This window comes from Eurosta solidaginis, chromosome 4 (assembly GCF_040869045.1).
Source record: "Eurosta solidaginis isolate ZX-2024a chromosome 4, ASM4086904v1, whole genome shotgun sequence".
In the NCBI taxonomy this organism is placed as follows: Eukaryota; Metazoa; Arthropoda; class Insecta; order Diptera; family Tephritidae; genus Eurosta; species Eurosta solidaginis.
In genome coordinates this window covers 153,401,382-153,420,738 of record NC_090322.1, presented here as the reverse complement: position 1 = coordinate 153,420,738, position 19,357 = coordinate 153,401,382, and the positions used below count along the sequence as shown (strand labels likewise).

The window sequence follows — 19,357 nt, the reverse complement described above, 5'->3', positions numbered from 1 at the left end:
CGGACTATAACCAGGCCCACTTTTTCGATATCGAAAATTTCGAAAAACCGAAAAGTGCGATAAATCATTACCAAAGACGGATAAAGCGATGAAACTTGGTAGGTAGGTTGACCTTATGACGCAGAATAGAAAATTGGTAAAATCTTGGACAATGGGTGCGGCACCGCCCACTTTTAAAGGAAGGTAATTTAAAAGTTTTGCAAGCTGTAATTAGGCAGTCGTTGAAGATACCATGATGTAATTTGGCGGGAACATTACTCCTATTACTATACGTATGCTAAATAAAAATTAACCAAATCGGAGAACGACCACGCCCACTTAAAAAATTTTTTTTTTTTAAGTCAAATTTTAACAAAAAATTTAATATCTTTACAGTATTCAAGTAAATTATGTCAACATTAAACTACAGTAATGATATGGTGCAACAAGATACAAAAATAAAAGAAAATTTCTGTTGATGATTATACTAACCTTTATTTCCACTGAAATAAAGTTTCCGAATTGATTTTGACTGACTTTATTGTCGGATGACTCTTGGCGGAAAAGAAAAAAGATGTACAATGTTTACTTTATTAAACGAATGACAAATATAAAGTGAAAGCAAAAACTACGTTGCCACCACATCTTGAATGTGTTAGGGTTGCCATGCCATGAACAATACGATGACATTATTCAAGAGGTTCTGGGATTCTATTTCTAAACATCCCGGCGGCCACTGAAACATCGTTTCAGAATACAGGTAAAACTGATAGCTTCGTGATAGGGCGTGTCAATTCTCCTCGGGCTGTGCGAAGCCTAACCACGCGTACAAGACCATCAGATCCCGGGTATGTTTCGACTACCTTACCCATAGGCCATACCGATGGCGGTGTATTAGGTTCCTTAATTAGAACGATGTCGTTAACGGCAATGTTCGGCGAACGACGATTCCACTTGGGTCTATTTCGTAATAAGGTCAGGTATTCCCTACTCCAACGACGCCAAAAGCCTTGGTACATGTTTTGCACATGTTGCCAGTAGTCGAGCTTATTTTCTGCAAGCTGCCTTCAGGTACCATTGTAAGCGGTCGTCCTATGAGAAAATGGGAAGGTGATAAATAATCAATATCTGTATCAGGTGCTGCGCCGAGGGGCCTCGAGTTGATAACAGCTTCAATTTGCGTCAGAAGCGTAATTAGCTGTTCGGTTGTAAGGATAGTGCTGCCAATAACGAGACGTAGATGAAGCTTGATGGAGCGGACAGCGGACTCGCAAATTCCGCCCCAATGAAGTGCATGAGGTGGTATATAGTTCCATCGAATACCTTCTCCTGCCAAAACTTCAGCAACTAGCTCGTTATGCACTTGCGACATCAGGACGTCGTACATTTCATTTAGTGCACGTGAAGCACCCAGGAAGTTTCGTCCGTTGTCACTGAAGATTTGAGTGCACTTACCCCTGCGAGATACAAAACGACGAAGGGCGGCTAAGAAGCCGTCTGTTGAAAGATCTGTTACCAGCTCTATGTGGATCGCTGAGGTGGCAAGACAAACGAATATACAGATGTATCCCTTTGATTGGCGAGCGTTTCTACCTCGATATAGTTTCATGGTTATGGGTCCCGCATAATCGCAGCCCGAGTGCTGGAACGGAAAGGCCTGCTGTACACGTATTCTAGGCAGACCTGACATCAACTGCTGAGTATTTGTATTCCGTTGGCGGAAACATTTCAGGCACGAGTGGGTTATTCTTCTTATTAAGTTTCTGGCCCCCAATATCCAATATTGCTGTCGTACTATGACAAAGAGCGCTGAAACTCCCGGATGAAGATGCCGAAGGTGCTCGCTCGTCAGTAAAAGCTCAGTTATCCTAGTTCATCTAAGTATGGTGTCAGTTTTGTGATCTTTGACCGACTACTTATACCCTGATGCTGGCGAAGTGATTCGATTTCATCCTTGAAACAGCGTTGGGCATAGCGAAAAATTTCGTTCCGAGCATGGTTAATTTCATCGTACGTTAATTTTATGGAAGTGGAACATACCGTGCGTTTGCATATGCGGTTAATAAATCGACGAACATACGCAAGAGTTCGTAACAATCGGTGCCAAGACGATACTCGTTCAACCAGCAAGCTAAATATATCATCCTCAGCTTCGTTTGTAGATACCATGGTAATGGCGGTAGACTTAACTTCGTTTGCAACCTCTGGGGCTGTATTTAAAAATATATTCTGCTTTTTTCTTAAAGTATTGTTGAGTTCCTTTTCGCTATGTAGCCAGTTTGGTCCCGTCCACCAGAGCTCGAAATTTATGAGTTTCTCAGCTGACATTCCTCGTGAAGCACAATCAGCTGGATTATCGTTAGATGCTACATGGTGCCAAATATCTCGGGCAAGAGTGTCGAGAATTTCGCTGGCTCGGTTAGCAACAAAGGTCTTCAGCGTTACTGGGGGCATGGAAAGCCATGATAAAACAATCGTGGAGTCACACCATGCATATACTTTAACAGTCCGGTAAGGCATTGAGTCAAGAATGTTCTTGACCAGACGCGTTAGAAGCAGGGCCCCACACAGCTCGAGCCGAGGCAAGCAAATGGTCTTCAAATGGGCTACACGAGTTTTCGCCGCTATCAGAGAGATGTTGGACTGGCCTGTTTCATTTATGAAGCGGCAATATACTGCAGGTGCGTATGCTTTGATCGAAGCATCTGAGAATGCATGGAGTTTCAATACTTGTTGACTATTGGGAACGAAACGGGTGATAGTTACATTGCATACATGGTTAATGTCTTGTTGATATGCTGCCCATAGGTTAGCTAAGTCCGTAAGTAGCGGATCATTCCATCCGAGATTTTGTAGCCAAAGAGCTTGAAACATAATCTTGAAGCGTATAACGATTGGAGACAAGAGACCTAAGGGATCAAACAATCGTGAAGCAGCTGACAGAACATCCCTTTTACTAGGCACTGATGGGATAACCATCTGTACTTGATAAGTCAATTTATCGGTCTTAGGACTCCAATACAAACCAAGTACCTTGGTGGTTTCGTCTGACAATATCGGCTGCTGCATGGTTTCTTCTGTAGTTATTTTAGATGAACTAGATACCCACTTGCTTAATTCCAAGCCAGCACTACGAAGAAGCCGAATGAGCTCGTCTCGGATTTCAGCTAATTATGTCTGCGAAGATGCGCCTGTGAGAACATCGTCCACATAAAAGTCCTCCTGCAGTATACGACTCCCCCTAGGAAACTGTTCCTTGTAGTCATATGCTAGTTGCTGCAGAACTCTTACTGCCAAAAAGGGCGCACATGCCGTGCCATAGGTAATGGTGTTTAACCTATAATGCTTCAAAGGAACGTCGGGCTTTTCCCTCCATACTATCCTTTGGTAGTCGAGATGAGACTCTGATACCCATATTTGGCGGAACATTTTCACGATGTCCGCGGTGAATACAAACTGATGAAAACGAAATCTTAAGCAAACTGCAAAAAGGTTACGTTGAATATTTGGGCCGGCATGTAAAACGCTATTAAGAGATACGCCCTAATATCACCATAGGACCCATCGAAAACGACCCTTAACTTTTTCCCTATAACTGGGTGATGCGGCAGATAAAAGACCTGACCATCGCCAACTATGTCATCGCATTCATTTATTTCGCGCATGTGTCCCATCGACTCATAGTCTCTCATGAATTGTATGTATTGACCTCTTAATAGCTCATTTCTTAGCAAGCGTCTCTCTACAGCATAGAACCTGGAAACTGCTCCTTGTAAGGTGTTCTCGAAATAAGGTGGTTGCCCCTTAAAGGGTAGGTTGACAATATACTTGCCATTCATATGACGCGATACTGTCTTTTGAAATTGTTGCTCTACAAAGGCATCATCGGAATAAGTGGATGGAGGCTGTCTGGGTTCTTCTATCTCCCAAAATGTACGGAGCGTATGATCTACATCCGTTGCTGTGATGTGCGATACCGTTGACGAAAGTAAGTCCGAGGACATAATAGAAGTAACAACCCAGCCGAAAATTGTAGATACAGCGAAGTGATTGCCAACGTTATCGGCTAGTTTGTCGAAAGTGAAAACATCCCACACATGCTGAGCTCCTAACAAAATATCTATCTTTGATGAAATGTGGAAGGTGGGATCAGCAAGTTGAATACTCTGCAACTCCGGCATTGACTTGGTGTCAATCTTTGTCGCTGGTATCTTCGTAGTTATATTACTTAACACGTGAGCAGTTACGGCCAAGTTACTTTCAGACACACGGGACTTAATGAATAAAGAAATACAGCCACTCGTTGTCTCAGCCTTTGAAGCCGCGATTCCGGTTACCACAATGCGAGAGGGGGACCGTGGAATGCTGAGTTTTTGTGCAAAACGTTCCGAAATGTAAGACAATTCTGAGGCCGAATCGATCAAAATTCGACACGGTATGAAATGTCCGTGAGCAGTTCGAACAGTGACTAGTGCGGTGGGCAATAGTGCTTTACGACGTTTTTTGAAAGCTGATACTGCGTTACAATGAGAGCTATCTAACGAATAGGATGGTTGTGAAACATAAGCTGAGGTAGACCAAGGCTTGGTTGGTGTAGTGGTCACCACGGGGGTTACTGAACCGGGCTGTGATTGTGTCGGTACTGTTGAAGTTACCTCGGTATTTGGTTCAGAAGTATCAGTGTGAATCATAGTGTGGTGGCGACGGTTACAGCGTCTACACCGAAACTTTGATGAACACGTGCTTGATGCATGTCCTACCTTTAGGCAATTAAAACATAGTGTTTTATCTTTGACGAACTGACGTCGGTCTTGAATTTGTAGGCCAGCGAACGCTGGGCACTTCGAAATTGTATGGTTAGTGGAGCTACACTTGATGCACTTTGGGTTGGTGCTGCTGCCGTCAATAGAAACAAGTGCTCGTGTGGTCGGACTCCGTGACTTGTTGCTGGATGGTGAGGTTGCCTTTCCAACAGAGGGTATCTTCGAATGTAATAACTCAAGCTCCTCGCAGCGAGAGTCCAGAAATTTGAAAAAACTACTAATGGTAGGAACACTCACCTCTTTGCTTTCCTCGATCCACTTGCGTCTTGACTCTGCGTCTAATTTGCCCTCCAACCAATAAATAAGCCAGCAGTCGCGATCACCTCTTCCAATGGCATCTAACCCTCGTATGACCTCGTTCGCACCATCTGAAATTTTGCGTAAAGTTCTGACATCCTCGCAGACGGTTGACGGTAATGAGGCAAAGGATTCAATAAATGATGCAACAATGTGTCGTGGTCGATCGAATCGTTCATTTAAACGTGCCCATGCTGTATCGTACGACCTGTCTGTGACTGGTATATGCGTTAGAATTTGCGCCGCCTCGTCCTTTAAAAACGACTTCAAGTAGTGAAACTTCTGCGTGTTCGTGAGGTTAGGTTTCTCATGAACGGCACTAACAAATAGGTCTTTGAAAGATGGCCATGTTTTATACTGGCCCGAAAATGGAGGTATTATTATTTTTGGCAAGTCATTTTCCTTAGATGCGGCTGTATGAATGGGAGCCGTTGTAAATTGTTGTAAAAAAGAGGCCTGCTGTTCAACCAGCTTCGCAAGAGATATAGAGTGCTCCTTCGCTTCCGGTGGCTGTAACGTGTTGCTTAATGTACGAAGCCACGTGCTGCCATAACCTTGTCTTCATATATGATAAAGTCCTCATTCTGGTCTGTGTAATCTACATCTTTGCTGAACTTATACATCGCCGTAGATATGACGGTGAATTCATCCCATAGCTCCTGTAAGCGTTCCAAACGCGATGATACATCTTCCACTGTGCATTCCGCTGGTGGCTTTTCTGCATATGCCAATATGCGTGAAATTGAGCCTTTTAAACGTCCGCGAAGTTGTACCAAATCTGCCCAATCTCTTTGCATTTTACTCAGTCAATAACTATCCGGCTCGATAGGACCAGTTTTTATGTTGATGATTATACTAACCTTTGTTTCCACTGAAATAAAGTTTCCGAATTGATTTTACCTGACTTTATTGTCGCATGACTCTTGGCGGAAAAGAAAAAAAATGTACAATGTTTATTTTATTAAACGAATGACAAATATAAAGTGAAAGCAAAAACTACGTTGCCACCACATCTTGAATGTGTTAGGGTTGCCATGCCATGAACAATACGATGACTTTATTCAAGAGGTTCTGGGATTCTATTTCTAAACAATTTCAAAATGGGCGTGGCTCCGCCCTTTTTCATTTAATTTGTTTAGAATACTTTTAATGCCATAAGTCGAACAAAAATTTAGCAATCCTTGTGAAATTTGGCAGGGGCTTGGATTCTATGACGATAAATGTTTTCTGTGAAAATGGGCGAAAGCGGTTTAAGCCACGCCCAGTGTTTATACACAGTCGACCGTCTGTCCTCCCGCTCGGCCGTTAACACGATAACTTGAGCGAAAATCGATATATATTTACCAAACTTTGTTCATGTACTTGTTTTAACTCACTTTATCTTGGTATAAAAAATGGCCGAAATAGAATACGAAAAATGAAAAAATGCCATAATTCTATACCAAATATGAAAAAAGGGATGAACCATGGTAATTGGATTGGTTTATTGACGCAAAATATAACTTTAGAAAAAAACTTTGTAAAATGGGTGTGACACCTACCATATTAAGTAGAAGAAAATGAAAAAGTTCTGCCGGGCGGAATCAAGAGCCCTTGCAATTTTGGCTGGAATACTGTTCGTGGTATTACATATATAAATAAATTAGCGGTACCCAACAGATGATGTTCTGGGTCACCCTGGTCCACATTTTGGTCGATATCTCGAAAACGCCTTCACATATACAACTAAGGCCCACTCCCTTTTAAAATACTCATTACAACCTTTCATTTGGTACCCATATCGTACCAACACATTCTAGAGTCACCCCTGAAGCACCTTTATGGCGATATCCCGAAATGGCGTCCACCTATAGAACTATGGCCCACTCCCTTTCAAAATACTCTTTAATACCTTCCATTTGATACCCATGTCATACAAACACATTCCAGGGTACCGTAGGTTCATTTTCCTACATGGTGATTTTCCCTTATTTTGTCTCCAAAGCCCTCAGCTGAGTATGTAATGTTCGGTTACACCCGAACTCAGCCTTCCTTACTTGTTTTTATACCTTTCATGAAAATGAAATGGTATATTAATTTCGTCACGAAACCAAAAATTGTAAGTCCTTAAAGGAAAATAGATAGACCCACCATTAAGTATACCGAAATAATCAGGTTGAAGAGCTGAGTTGATTTAGCCATGTCCGTCTGTCCGTCTGTCTGTTTGTATGCAAACTAGTCCCTCAATTTTTGAGATATCTTTATAAAATTTGGTGAGCGGGTGTATTTGGGTGTCCGATTAGACATTTGTCGGAACCGACCGGATCGGACCACTATAGCATATATCCTCCATACAACCGATTTTTCAGAAAAAGAGGATTTTTGTAATATCTTACCCAATTTAACAGATTGAAGCTTCAAACTTCACGATATACTTTCGTATATTGCACACATTGTTGCCTGAAAAAATTGATGAGATCGGTCGTCTATATAGTATATATCCCCCACAACCGATTGTTCAGATAAGGAACTTTTCGTAATTACTGCCCTATTTTAAGAGCTAGGGGCTTCAAATTTCATCGAATGCTTACGTATATAGCATATATTGTTGTCTGAAAAAATCATAAACATCGGTGGTATATATAGTATATATATGGTGGTATATATAGTATATATATATAGTATATATATATATATATATATTCGCAAATTTTAGCCCCATTTTAACAGCTAGAAGCTTAAAATTTCACCGAATACTTACGTATATAGCATATATTGTTGTCTGAAAAAATCATAGAGATCGGTGGTATATATATTATATACTTCATATAAACTGTAATTTTTGCCCCTTTTTTACGGCTAGAAGCTTCAAAATTCATCAAGTTTCATCAAATAGTTACGTTTACGTCATATATTTTTGAAATACGTGATTCGTAGTCATAGTTTTACACGGAGACCACAAAAAACCGAAACTTTGCATCCTCACACAAAGTACCTACCTATTTTTTATTTTATATTTATCTTAAAAATCGTTTAGGTATGTAGATCTGTTCACCAGATATTTCTTATCTTATACATCCGATTATTCGGAGATTACGAATGGGATAAGATTATTGTTCAGCCCCATTCATGAAAGGTATGAAGTCTTCGGCATAGCCGAAGACAGTCCCGTCCTTACTTGTTTTTTATTAATTTCTTACACCTTGTCTAGCTTAAACCTATTTATATTAATAAATATCTAATTTGATTATAGTTATTTACATACATACACCTATACTGCCGAATTGGTGTGGAGATTGGTACGTACTTCCGAATGAGACCATTTGATGTGGACGATATTTATGTGTTTAAAATGCGAAGGCAATATCTGCACGGTGAAGCACTTTTTGCTTGAGTGATGCGGTTTAGTATGAGCTTCGGTGGAAAAGCTTCCGACTTTCAGCACAGAATACTTGAAATGTATGCAAAGCTATTGGTAATTCCAGTTAACCAGTTTCTGTTATAAAGACAACTTCCTTTATGAAGCAGGTGAGTACTGACGCTCTTTTTCACGATTTAACACATGCTGGAAATTAGCTCGTAGCGGTGGGTTTTGAGCAGTTTACAGCTTCCCATATTACCATCCCTACTGTGTCGTACTATTTTCCGAGGCAGTGCGTGGTTCTCATCAATTCCCCCAGTTATTTTTCACCTTGGAATGTAATGGATTGGGCGACCTATGTGGCTTAGAGGTATTGGCTACCTAAGTTTTCGCAGTGAAAGCCCCCAATTTGTGATAATAAAGTTAAGCGATGTCTTTGAATATTTCAAAAGCCAGTTGCGAATTTTAAGCGCATTAAGAGTTCTATGAAGGAAACGAAAGAAAAGCTCCGTAGCTTAAATCATTTTAACCCTCACTAGGATAGGCATCTTGTCGTTGGTGTGAGAGTTTAGCCGATCTCTATAGCGCCTGACTATAAAGCGGAGCTGTTTAGGACTGGCATGTACGCCGTTTCGACTTATAGGAGGGCGGCGGGATGTCGGTGACCAAGAACTGCCAACCCACTAATCCAGGATGTTCGGATCGTGCCTATTGGATGATTTGCAGCCAGGGGATAAATTCGGCTGTATTCGAACGGAGCCTTCCCGATACTGGGCCACCTCGGGAAGTATTGATGGCCTTACCACAGTAAGGGGCGCTGCTTTGGCTGACGGTTCTTTCCTCGTATATAATACTGGACCGCTGAGCCCTACTTGTCGGGCAGGTGGTCGTACGACCAAAATGAACGACTCATTACCAAATTGTAATAAGGAGGATGATAAGAGGAGAACTGAGTCGCAAGATAAGGACGACAAATACGCATTACGCGATGCGTCGGACTCGGGGAGCGAGAGTAGTGCTGATTCAATGAACTCAATGTTGGAAAAGTACACAAATGAAAACGGAGTAGAAGAGTGGAGAAGGGTACGGAGCAGAGGAAGAAAAAGAGCTCTCTCGCAGTACCGTGTAACACAAAGAATTGCCCAACGCTTGGGAGCAGTGGTCGACGCAACAAAAGTTGGGATCGAGCGTTTGGAATGGGCCCATGAGGCAGTAGAAGTAGGTCGAAGGCAGTTCAAAAGCTTTGCTGCGAGAAACCCTCGGTTCTGCAACCGAGGAAGAAGCGTCGAATGGCAGAATGAAGAGGCAACGTTCGACGGAAGGCGACAAGCCTGCTTTCAAGAGGCAGCAAGGACCCAGTCCCAGAGCCGCGGGGCAGGGCAGTCGCATAGACAAGACATGTAGGCCCAAAGCTGTAGGACAGATGGGCCCCATTAGCGAGGTAGCAACTACCTCGAAAGCTGCAAGTCAGAGGGAAGTTTGAAGAGGTGCTAAATGGAGTTAAAGCAAAGACTCCGGCTTTCGCGGAGGTGCCAAAGGGATTTAACACTAAGACTCCGGCTTTTCACGCCGTAGGGAGGGGTGCTGTGGACCTCTGCTGTGGACGCTGGTCATCAACCAACTGCTCAGACGATTCGATGATGGACCCGTAAAACTTTCGGCTTACGCGGAGGACGTTGCAATTGTCATAAGTGGAAAGTGCCTTCCAACGATTAGCTCTTTGATGGATCGGGCACTTCGGGATATTCATACCTGGGCATCAAATTTCGGGTTGAAAGACAACGCGGATAAGACGGACATGGTCTTGTTTACAAAGAGGTACAAGGTCCCAAATTGGATTAGACCTAAGTTAGGAGGGGTGACCCTACAGGAGAAAGCTTGCACAAAGTATCTAGGAATCATCCTAGACAGTAAGCTGTCATGGAATCTCAACGTAGAGGAGAGGGTGTAGAAGGCTTCGACGGCACTTTATGCATGTATAAGAATGCTGGGGTGTACATGGGGCTAATCGCCCTATCTTTCTCATTGGGTTTTTGGAGCGATTGTAAGCCCTATAATATACCCTATAATATACCTCAAAAAATTAGAGAGGGTACGCAGCCTATCAATGCTTAGCATTACGAGAGCCTTGAAAACAGCCCCGACAGCTGCATTGTTTGCCATTCTGCACATTTACCTGTAGACCTGGTAGCAAAGAACATAGCGTTAACAACTGCAACCAGGCTCGGTGCCTCGGGCCAGCTTGAGCGCCAACCATACGGCCATAGTAGTATAGCGTCATCAATCACAAGACGAACAGACTACCTGATTCCCTATCTGCGCTTTGAGGGCGTTCTTAAGGTCACAATAGAGGAGGACGGTTGGCTTAAGGATACTCAAATGGCGGACGAGGCGATACAAGTGTACACAGACGGTTCCAAAGTAGTGGTATACTGTGCTGATCCGGAAATAAACAGATCCTACAGGCTGCCGGATTACTGTAGCGTTTTCCAAGCGGAAATAGTAGCCGTAACCAAAGCAGTAGAAACCCAGAAAGAAAATAGCCCAAGCTGCAATCGTGTTAACTTTTATATTGACAGTCAAGCAGCAATTAAGGCAATAATCTCGCATAGCACAGCATCTAAATGCGTGTTAGAGTGGAAGCAGTCCCTGGAGAGAATCGGGACAGGGAGAAGCATACATCTATATTAGGTCCCAGGGCATAAGGGAATAGATAGGAATGAAAAAGCGGATGAACTAACTAAAAAGGGCGCCTCCCTTGAAGCTTGCTCCGTAGACGTCCCAATTAGACTGGGCGAAATTAAGCGAAGGCGAGAGATGCACATAATCGACCGAGCAGGAAAGGCGTGGGTTCAAGCGCGGGGCTGTAAAGTGTCGAAGATTATGTGTAGGTATTACAACCTTAGACTAACAAAGTTGCTTCTATCATTAAAAAGAGAGGACTGTAGACTCATGACGGGTATTCTGACTGGGCACTGCCTTCTGGCGTCACATGCTTTTAAATAAGGCTTGGTCAGTGATAGCAGATGAAGGAAGTGCGGGCTGGAGGAGGAAACGATCGAGCATCATGTTCTGTGCTCGTGCCCTGCGCTTGCCAGGCTAAGACTCCAGCTATTAGGAGTGATACAACTGTCAGATCTAGAAGCAGCAAGTGGCTTAAGTCCTAGGAAGCTTCTAGTATTTGCCAAGAGGACGGAGTTATTTTATAACATAGGTCCTGGTTTTTGATAGAGGTTTTCAGTTGGGTCATTAAAACAAACTTCTGGTAACACTACGGACTTATTAAGTCTATGTGAGGTCCTCATGGACCGGCCAGTTCAACATACCCTAACTCATTTCAAGAGTAGGAACCTCGGAAGGAGGTGATAACGAACACTAGAGCTATTTCTCTCACAGCGAGATCGAATTGCCTCCACGTGTTTTATTCCAAACAGGAGCGCTTAGCAAACTAATTAGTCAAAAACAAACAAATAACCGATCCGCAGCTCAGACGGTATCTTATTACTACATACATTTATTTTAGCTCACTTTACACAAATCTTTACATATAATGATAGCACAATCAAAAAAAAATAAAAAAAAAACCATACTAACCTAAGGATTATGTTATTTTTAATTAAACTGAATATGATTCAGATTTGGAACAAAGATTCTGGAAATTAGGGTTTCTTCCAGTTGTACAACCCGAAGCCGCAGTTGCGCAAGTATTATAAATCGGGCGATTCACTATATTTGTTGTTGCATAATTACATGCCATTAGAAAAGTTCTCATCCTGTTATCCTGCGCCTTATAAGTTGCCGCAGCACAACCAATACGAATATTCCGATCGGCGACCATTACAGTGAAATGACCAATGGCGCTAAATAAAGGAAACGAAAAATTTACTACAAATATATCATCTAAAACTTTACATTTTTGAAAAACTTACGGTCCACTATATCCGCTTGGAAAGTTATTTATATGCGTCATTTGGACGTTGGCAATTTCATTATACCATAAGTTAACTGCTTTTCGCAGAAATTGTTGAATATTAAGGTTACCAGTTTGGAAAGTTATCATAGCCAAGTTTTGTCCAGATTGACTAAAAGTATTTGTATTGCGACAGGCATCGTGTCGCATTTGACATTGTTTCACATTAAATCCCGCTATACGGGCTAATTCATCATCCCATTGCATTGTGGCCATGCGACAAGCTGGACTTAGTTTAGTTTGTCCACCTGCAACTTGATTGCGTTTTCTATTGTGAATTCGAAGTATTATATTCTTTCGTGTTTGTGTGAGGTTGACCATTGTTGGATTTATACAACGCGCAGCGAAATTCTATTTAAATGAAAGAAATCAGAGTGAAATCGGGTTTATGGTCATGGAAGTAGAAAACTTGGTGGTATAAGGGAGTGTGTGAAGTTTGAATCCATGTGACTTATGGACGTTCCGCCAGGACCTCATATAGACTGAATGAGTCCATAGCGTTACCAGAAGGCTGTTTAACGACCAAACTGAAAAATTCTACGAAAGCCAGGTCCTATGTTATAAAGTACCTCAGTGATAAATCGTATCCTCCTCCAACCCAAATTTTCTACATCTGCTATTACTAACTGAAAGCACGTGACGCCAGAAGGCAGTGTCCAGTCAGAATACCCGAGTGCCCACTGTCCTCGCTTTTTAATGATAAGAGTAATTTTGTTTTCTTAAGGTTCTAAAACTTGCAAACGATCTTCTACACTTTACAGCCTCGAGCTTAAGCCTACGTATTTCCTGCTTGGTACATCGTACGCAGCTCTCATCTTCACTTAATCTTTCCCAATAAAAGAGTCGACCTGACTGCGGTTTACGCTTCTTTCTTACATTGTTTCTACTGTGATATGGCGGCTTATAAGACCTGTTTATGTCCTTCCATACCATCGGTGTAAACGGGTATCGCCTATTCTACACTATCAACCAAACAAGGACTCTTAAGTATAGGGCGTTAGAATTACTGCAAATGAGAGAGAGAGGGCGATAGACCTCAAGTACACCCTAGCATTTTTTTACATGCATAAAATGCCGTCGAGGCATTTCTTGTTTTCTTCTTCACGTTGAGCTTCCAAAACAATTTACTATTAAGAATGGTTGCTAGAAATTTTGTGCCAGGTTTCTCCTGAAGGATATGTACTATCATATTAGGCTTAGTCCAGTTTGGGAACTTGTAGCTCTTAGTAAAGAATACCATATCTGCCTTCTTTGCATTGGCTGTCAACCCGACAAAGATGCCCAGGTACCTAAATTTCAAAGCACCTGATCCATCCAACACCTGATTGTTGGAAGGCACATTCCACTTATGAAGACAGCAACGTCATCTGTATACGTCGTAAGTTTGACGGGCCCATCTTCGAACCGCCTCAGCAGTTGATTGATAACCAGCGTCTACAGCAGAGGTGATGCAGTACCGGGGTTTCTCGCAGCAAACCTCTTGAAGAATCTTCGAACTACTTCTACCGCCTAAGGGGTCCACTCTTAGCGCTCACTCTCCAGCTCTGTTGGGTCGACTATTGCTCCAAAGCGTAGGACAGCGCTTAGTGCTACACGGTACTACGATTGAGCCCTCTTACCACTCTACTTCTCCGTTTGGATTTGTATGTTTTGTCATAACGGAGCTCGTTGACTCTGCACTACTTGCGCTCCCTACCCAATTAAAATAAAATGTTGAGTCATTCACCTTGGCCATATGACCTCCTGCCCGACAAGGCGGGATCCGCGGTCCAATACTAAATATGGGGAAGGGAAGCCCCTGCCACAACAGTGCCCGTTACTGTGGCAAGGCTATCAATATTTCCCGAAGTGGCCCGATATCGTGAAGGTTCATTGAAGTACAGCCGAATACATCCCCTGTCTGTAGATGATCAAATAGGCACGATCCACAAACACCTTGAATTGGGGGGATTGGCAGTTATTGGTTACCGATATCTCGTCACCCTTCTATGAGACAGAATGACATAGATGCAAGCCCCAAAACCAAGGTGCCTAACATTGTGAGGAGTTTTTAAACCCCACTGAGAGACGTCCCGAGTGTAAGACTTCGTTATATGAGCTCTATGGGTACTATCGCTACGCTAATGTGCTCTTTTGGTGTCTCACGTATCTGTTGACAGATCCTATTTGTCTCCTCCACCGTTCATGTTGTTGATGGCACAGCATGTGGACAGATCGACAAATTTCTTTTCTACCCTTCCTCACCATTCCTAGAAGTGTCTATATTCGATGAAGGTTGTCCAGTTTTACTTTACATAAGCAGGTCATGATGGCGGCTTGATACTGCTGTTGTTCCACATCTGCCTATATTTGTGCACCGTAAGATACTATAGAATTCGAAAGGCTGATGAGAGCAGCTTCCTTGTATACGGCTTTGGGCCCATTATGTTTGCCATTCAGCTATTCAAATATGATAAAACCCAAATTCGTGATGGGGCTATATGAGCCCTTGATTTTGAAAGTGGTCTAAGTCAAAATTTTTAAAAATCGAGTTTATCAGCTACTTGTTATCTAACCATAATAAAATAACATTATCTGAAGAGATTGGCGGTATGCCATGAAAATTAACTCGTAAAATTGAATGAATTTTTTGGTTGTTAAACAAAATATAGAAACTGTTTATTCTGAAAGTGGTCTAAGTCAGTCTGTTGAGAAATTTTGGAAAATAAATAGTAATTTTGTAATGCCTTCAGATAACGATTCAGGTATGATCAAGTAATCCTTAAAATGTAAAAATGTTCTATATATAGTTAATTGTAGACATTATCCTGCGAAGAAGTGTAAGTAATGCTCCCAAGAAATGGAAACGAAGAAGAGTAATATCGTCTTCAAATGAATCAACTGATACTTTAAAAGTGAATTCGGAACCCCTACAAATGGAAGAAATTAACATGAAATCAAGAAAGAGGAGCCGAAATCAACATAATTATGCACAAAATTTAAGAAAAATTAAGAGAAATAGGGGAGAGGAATATGAAACAAAAAAGTCTAAGCTTGTGAGTGGCAAACTTTTCGAAAATAAATATTGCCTTTGTTCCAAACAATGTATAAATGCAATTGGATATGAAGACAGGAAAGCTAATTTTGATGCATTTTGGAAATTAGCAAGTTTCGAAAAACAGAATTTGTTTCTGCATGGTTTGGTTGGAAAACTATTAATAAAGCAAAGGCGACCCAGAAATAACAAAGGATACATGCGAAAATGTAGTTATAAGTTTCATATAAATTTACGGATGTCAGAAGTTTCTGCTTGTAGAACTTTTTTTTTGGATACTTTTAAAATATCTTACGGAAGATTAAGCCGTGCCTTAAATGCTAAATCCCCTGGAATGGATTTACGTGGCAAAATGACTGGTTCATCGAGAAAAACAGATGAAGAAAAAATTAAAGTGGTACGAGAACATATTCTGAGTTTTCCAGCATGTGAGAGCCATTACACGAGATCACATCACACTTCAGGTCGAAAGTATTTAAGTGCTGACTTAGATATTCGAAAAATGTATGAGCTGTATGTAGAAAAATTCGATGAAAATAATACACCACGTGTGAAGGAGTGGACTTACATTTCATACTCCTCGCAAAGACACTTGCCAAAAGTGTGATTCACTAAAACTAAAAATAGAAGCATCCAGTAACGAAGACGAGAAGTTGCATCTTATGGAAATTCATGATTCCAATCTTAACAGTGCCGAACAGGCTAGAAAAAGTTTGACAGAAGACATACAAAGAGCAAAAGATAACCCGAGTGAATATTACGGTTTGACATTTGATCTACAGAAAGCACTTTCTTACCAAAAACTTTCTGTCTCGGTAGCTTATTATAAGCGCAACATGTATGTATACAATTTAGGGTTTCATAATTTCCACAATGAAAATGCTAAAATGTATGTATGGGATGAAACAATCGCTTCAAGGGGATCACAGGAAGTTGCGTCTTGCATCTTAAAGCACATTCAGGACATTACCACTCAAAAGCATGTCATAGCTTACAGTGATGCCTGCACAGGACAAAATCGTAACATCAACATAGCTTTAATTTGGTTAAAAATTGTTCAGTCATCTGATAATAATGTTGAAACTGTTGATCATAAATTTATGGTATCCGGCCATTCTTTTTTGCCAAATGATCGGGATTTTGGTTTAATAGAAACTAAAATTAAAAAATCAAATTATTTATACATACCTGAGCATTATTATAGTTTAATAGAAGTATGTAAAAAGAAAAACCCATTTTTGGTGGTACAAATGGCTCAGAGAAATTTTATTTCGACAAAAAAACTTAAACATTCAACGAATAATAGAAAGAAAAACACCAATGGAGAAGCTGTGTCTTGGCTTAAAATTCAATGGATCAGATTTCTAAAAAAATTTCCATATAAAATGTTTTATAAAACTTCCTTGGATGACAATTCCGAATTCAAAATATTAGACCTCTCACCTAAAAAAGGAAGACCTAGAATATATGCAAATATGGATTTGCCTCCATTATATACAACTATTAGACCAATAACAAAAGAAAAACATAAAGATATGATGGATTTACTACCCTATATCCCACCAATTTTTCACAAACACTTCACTTCCCTAAATATGTCATAATAAATAATTTACTTTGTTATAACGAAATGAGTTTGAATAAAATGTTAATTACTAATTAAAATGTTTCCTTGGTATAAGTCATTTATAAAGTCATTCTGTTAATTTTGAAAGTGGTCTAAGTCATTTCCAACCTTTCAAAAGCACATTTCCAGTTAAAAATGGTAATAAATTTCACAACCATAATAAATTCTTGTTTGTTGGCACTACTTTACTGTCGAAAAATCATTTTCCATAGTGCAAAAATATTTTTCAATCCTTTATAACGCAAAACTCTAATTATCTCGAAACAAGGAAAATATGACTTAGACCACTTTCAAAATCAAGGGCTCATATACGACCGTCGTCAGACACATGCTAACCTATAGAGCTGTAGCATGGTAGCCGGCCATGGAAAAATAAAGCAACATTAGAAGATGAATAGAATACTAAGATCGGGCCCAATTGACGCACTAAATGTGCTCCTAAAGCAACTTTCTCTGGATCTTCACATACATGAAGCTGCAACTTGTTCGGCAGTAAGATTTTGTGACTCTAACTGTTGAAGTTCGAGGCAGTATGGCCACAGTAGTATCCTTAGAAAGTTTCCCGACTCCGTCATCAGATTATCACACGTACCCTCAAGAGGGGACTGAATGGGCGACGAGGTGCAAAGAAAGCACGCAATTTCACTCTACACCGACAGGTGTCTTTTGTGAACATCTTAATGTGTCGCTGTTCGTCCGCCCACAAAATGTTGCTAGTATCTTCGGGTACAGAAAGGGCATGTACGCTCTAGTCTGAGGACTAGGGAGAGGGAGGGGGCCGCGAAGTGTGCATTTACACAGATAGCCAAGCAGCGCTCATGGCGCTTTACTCCCTATCACATCGTCTAAGGCCATCAGCAGCTGCAAGAGGTCACTTTAAGACGCAGCTAACTATGCAAACATAACCCTTATATGGGTACCTGGTCACAGGAACATCGAGGACAACAAAAAGGCAGTCTCTAATTGGTACTCCCCGCTAACCTGCAAGATAAACTGGCCGAATAACGATAGAAGGCGAACAGAGAACCTACTAAATAGGTCAAGAAAATAAATCTTCATGATCACAGCCACTATCAATGGGGATCCCTTTTAAAAGCATTTGCAGGAGCTGTGGTGATGAGGACAGCAAAGGAATAATCGCGCACTACCTATGGAAATCCTTAGTTCTAAGACACACTAGGTTTCCAACTATGGTCTAGTAATATACTGCCGGAACTTACGGAAGTAGCTAAGTATAGTAGAAGATATCAGCACGTTCATTAACCACACCAAATGCGTCGAACGGCGTACCGACTAGGGATACTAAATTAGCAGAAATTGGTTTCAAGAGAAATGTGAAGCAAAATGGCGCCCCGCGCTACATTTCCTCGGATCTTTGCTATTCGGGCAGCACAGGAACCAACCAACGTTATATCTGAGTATATATTAGCTGTGTGCTTTAAAAAGTTTCAAGGGAAAGTGGGAAATTTATTTGATTTTGAATTATTTTGGTAGAATTTTATTTTGAACGTAACTGAACCATTTTTTGGGCTGTTTTTGGGGCCTATTTTTGAATTTTTAAATAAATTCGATTGGGTTCATGGCTCGGCTCAAAGCCCCAAAACAGACAAATGGTTTAGAACCCTTTTTGAACAATAAAGTTAAAACTGTTCATTTAAAAAATTCATTTTAGTAATTTCCTTCTAGGACGAATAGTTAAAATCCCCATAATCGTAAACAGCTCGAAACATCTCTCAATGGACAACTATGAAGAGCGTTGTAGAAATAATAAAGAAATAAAAATCTAAGGTACAATTATATTCGGTGATCTGGTTAAAGACGGATAATCAACAAGTAAGTAATATATCAATATGGGAACGACTGATGTTCCTTTTTAAGCGATATGTCACAACTTACCCCATTGTTGTTGCATGCGATATGTTGTAGACCGTTACATAATGATGGACTACAATAATCCTGTGCTGTACAAAGTTCAAGCGTTGCCAAAAAAATTGTCAAAAACACAAATAGAAACTTCATTGTCAACGTTTAGCTTGGTTTTGTTTAATTGAAATGAATTTTTACCGTATTTAAGAAGTGCGACTACCGAAATTAATAAAAGTAGCGGTGGCTTTTATCATGTGTTCTTTTTTTTTGTTTTCATATAGAAATTTTGTCTTTTATTATTTTTTTATTATTATTATTATTACCTTTTTATTACCTTTATATTAAGCCGCTTTCATGTTTGTCCCCTCATTTCCATACGAGTTTTTGACCCACGGAAGTCTTTTTCGCTAACTTCCCGTTG

The 19,357-nt window shown here is 40.8% G+C and overlaps 1 protein-coding gene across 1 annotated transcript; it reads right to left on the bottom strand.

The window, feature by feature from the left end:
- Positions 1-11,968: 11,968 nt before the first annotated feature.
- On the bottom strand, positions 11,969-19,126 carry LOC137248261 (venom allergen-1-like). Its single transcript, XM_067779136.1, has 3 exons — positions 18,967-19,126; positions 12,369-12,760; positions 11,969-12,299 (listed from the first exon to the last, which is right to left on the bottom strand). Exons 1-3 carry the CDS (start codon positions 19,087-19,089, stop codon positions 12,056-12,058), a joined length of 759 nt encoding a protein of 252 aa, XP_067635237.1. The 5' UTR covers positions 19,090-19,126; the 3' UTR covers positions 11,969-12,055.
- Between the last annotated feature and the right edge of the window lie 231 nt (positions 19,127-19,357).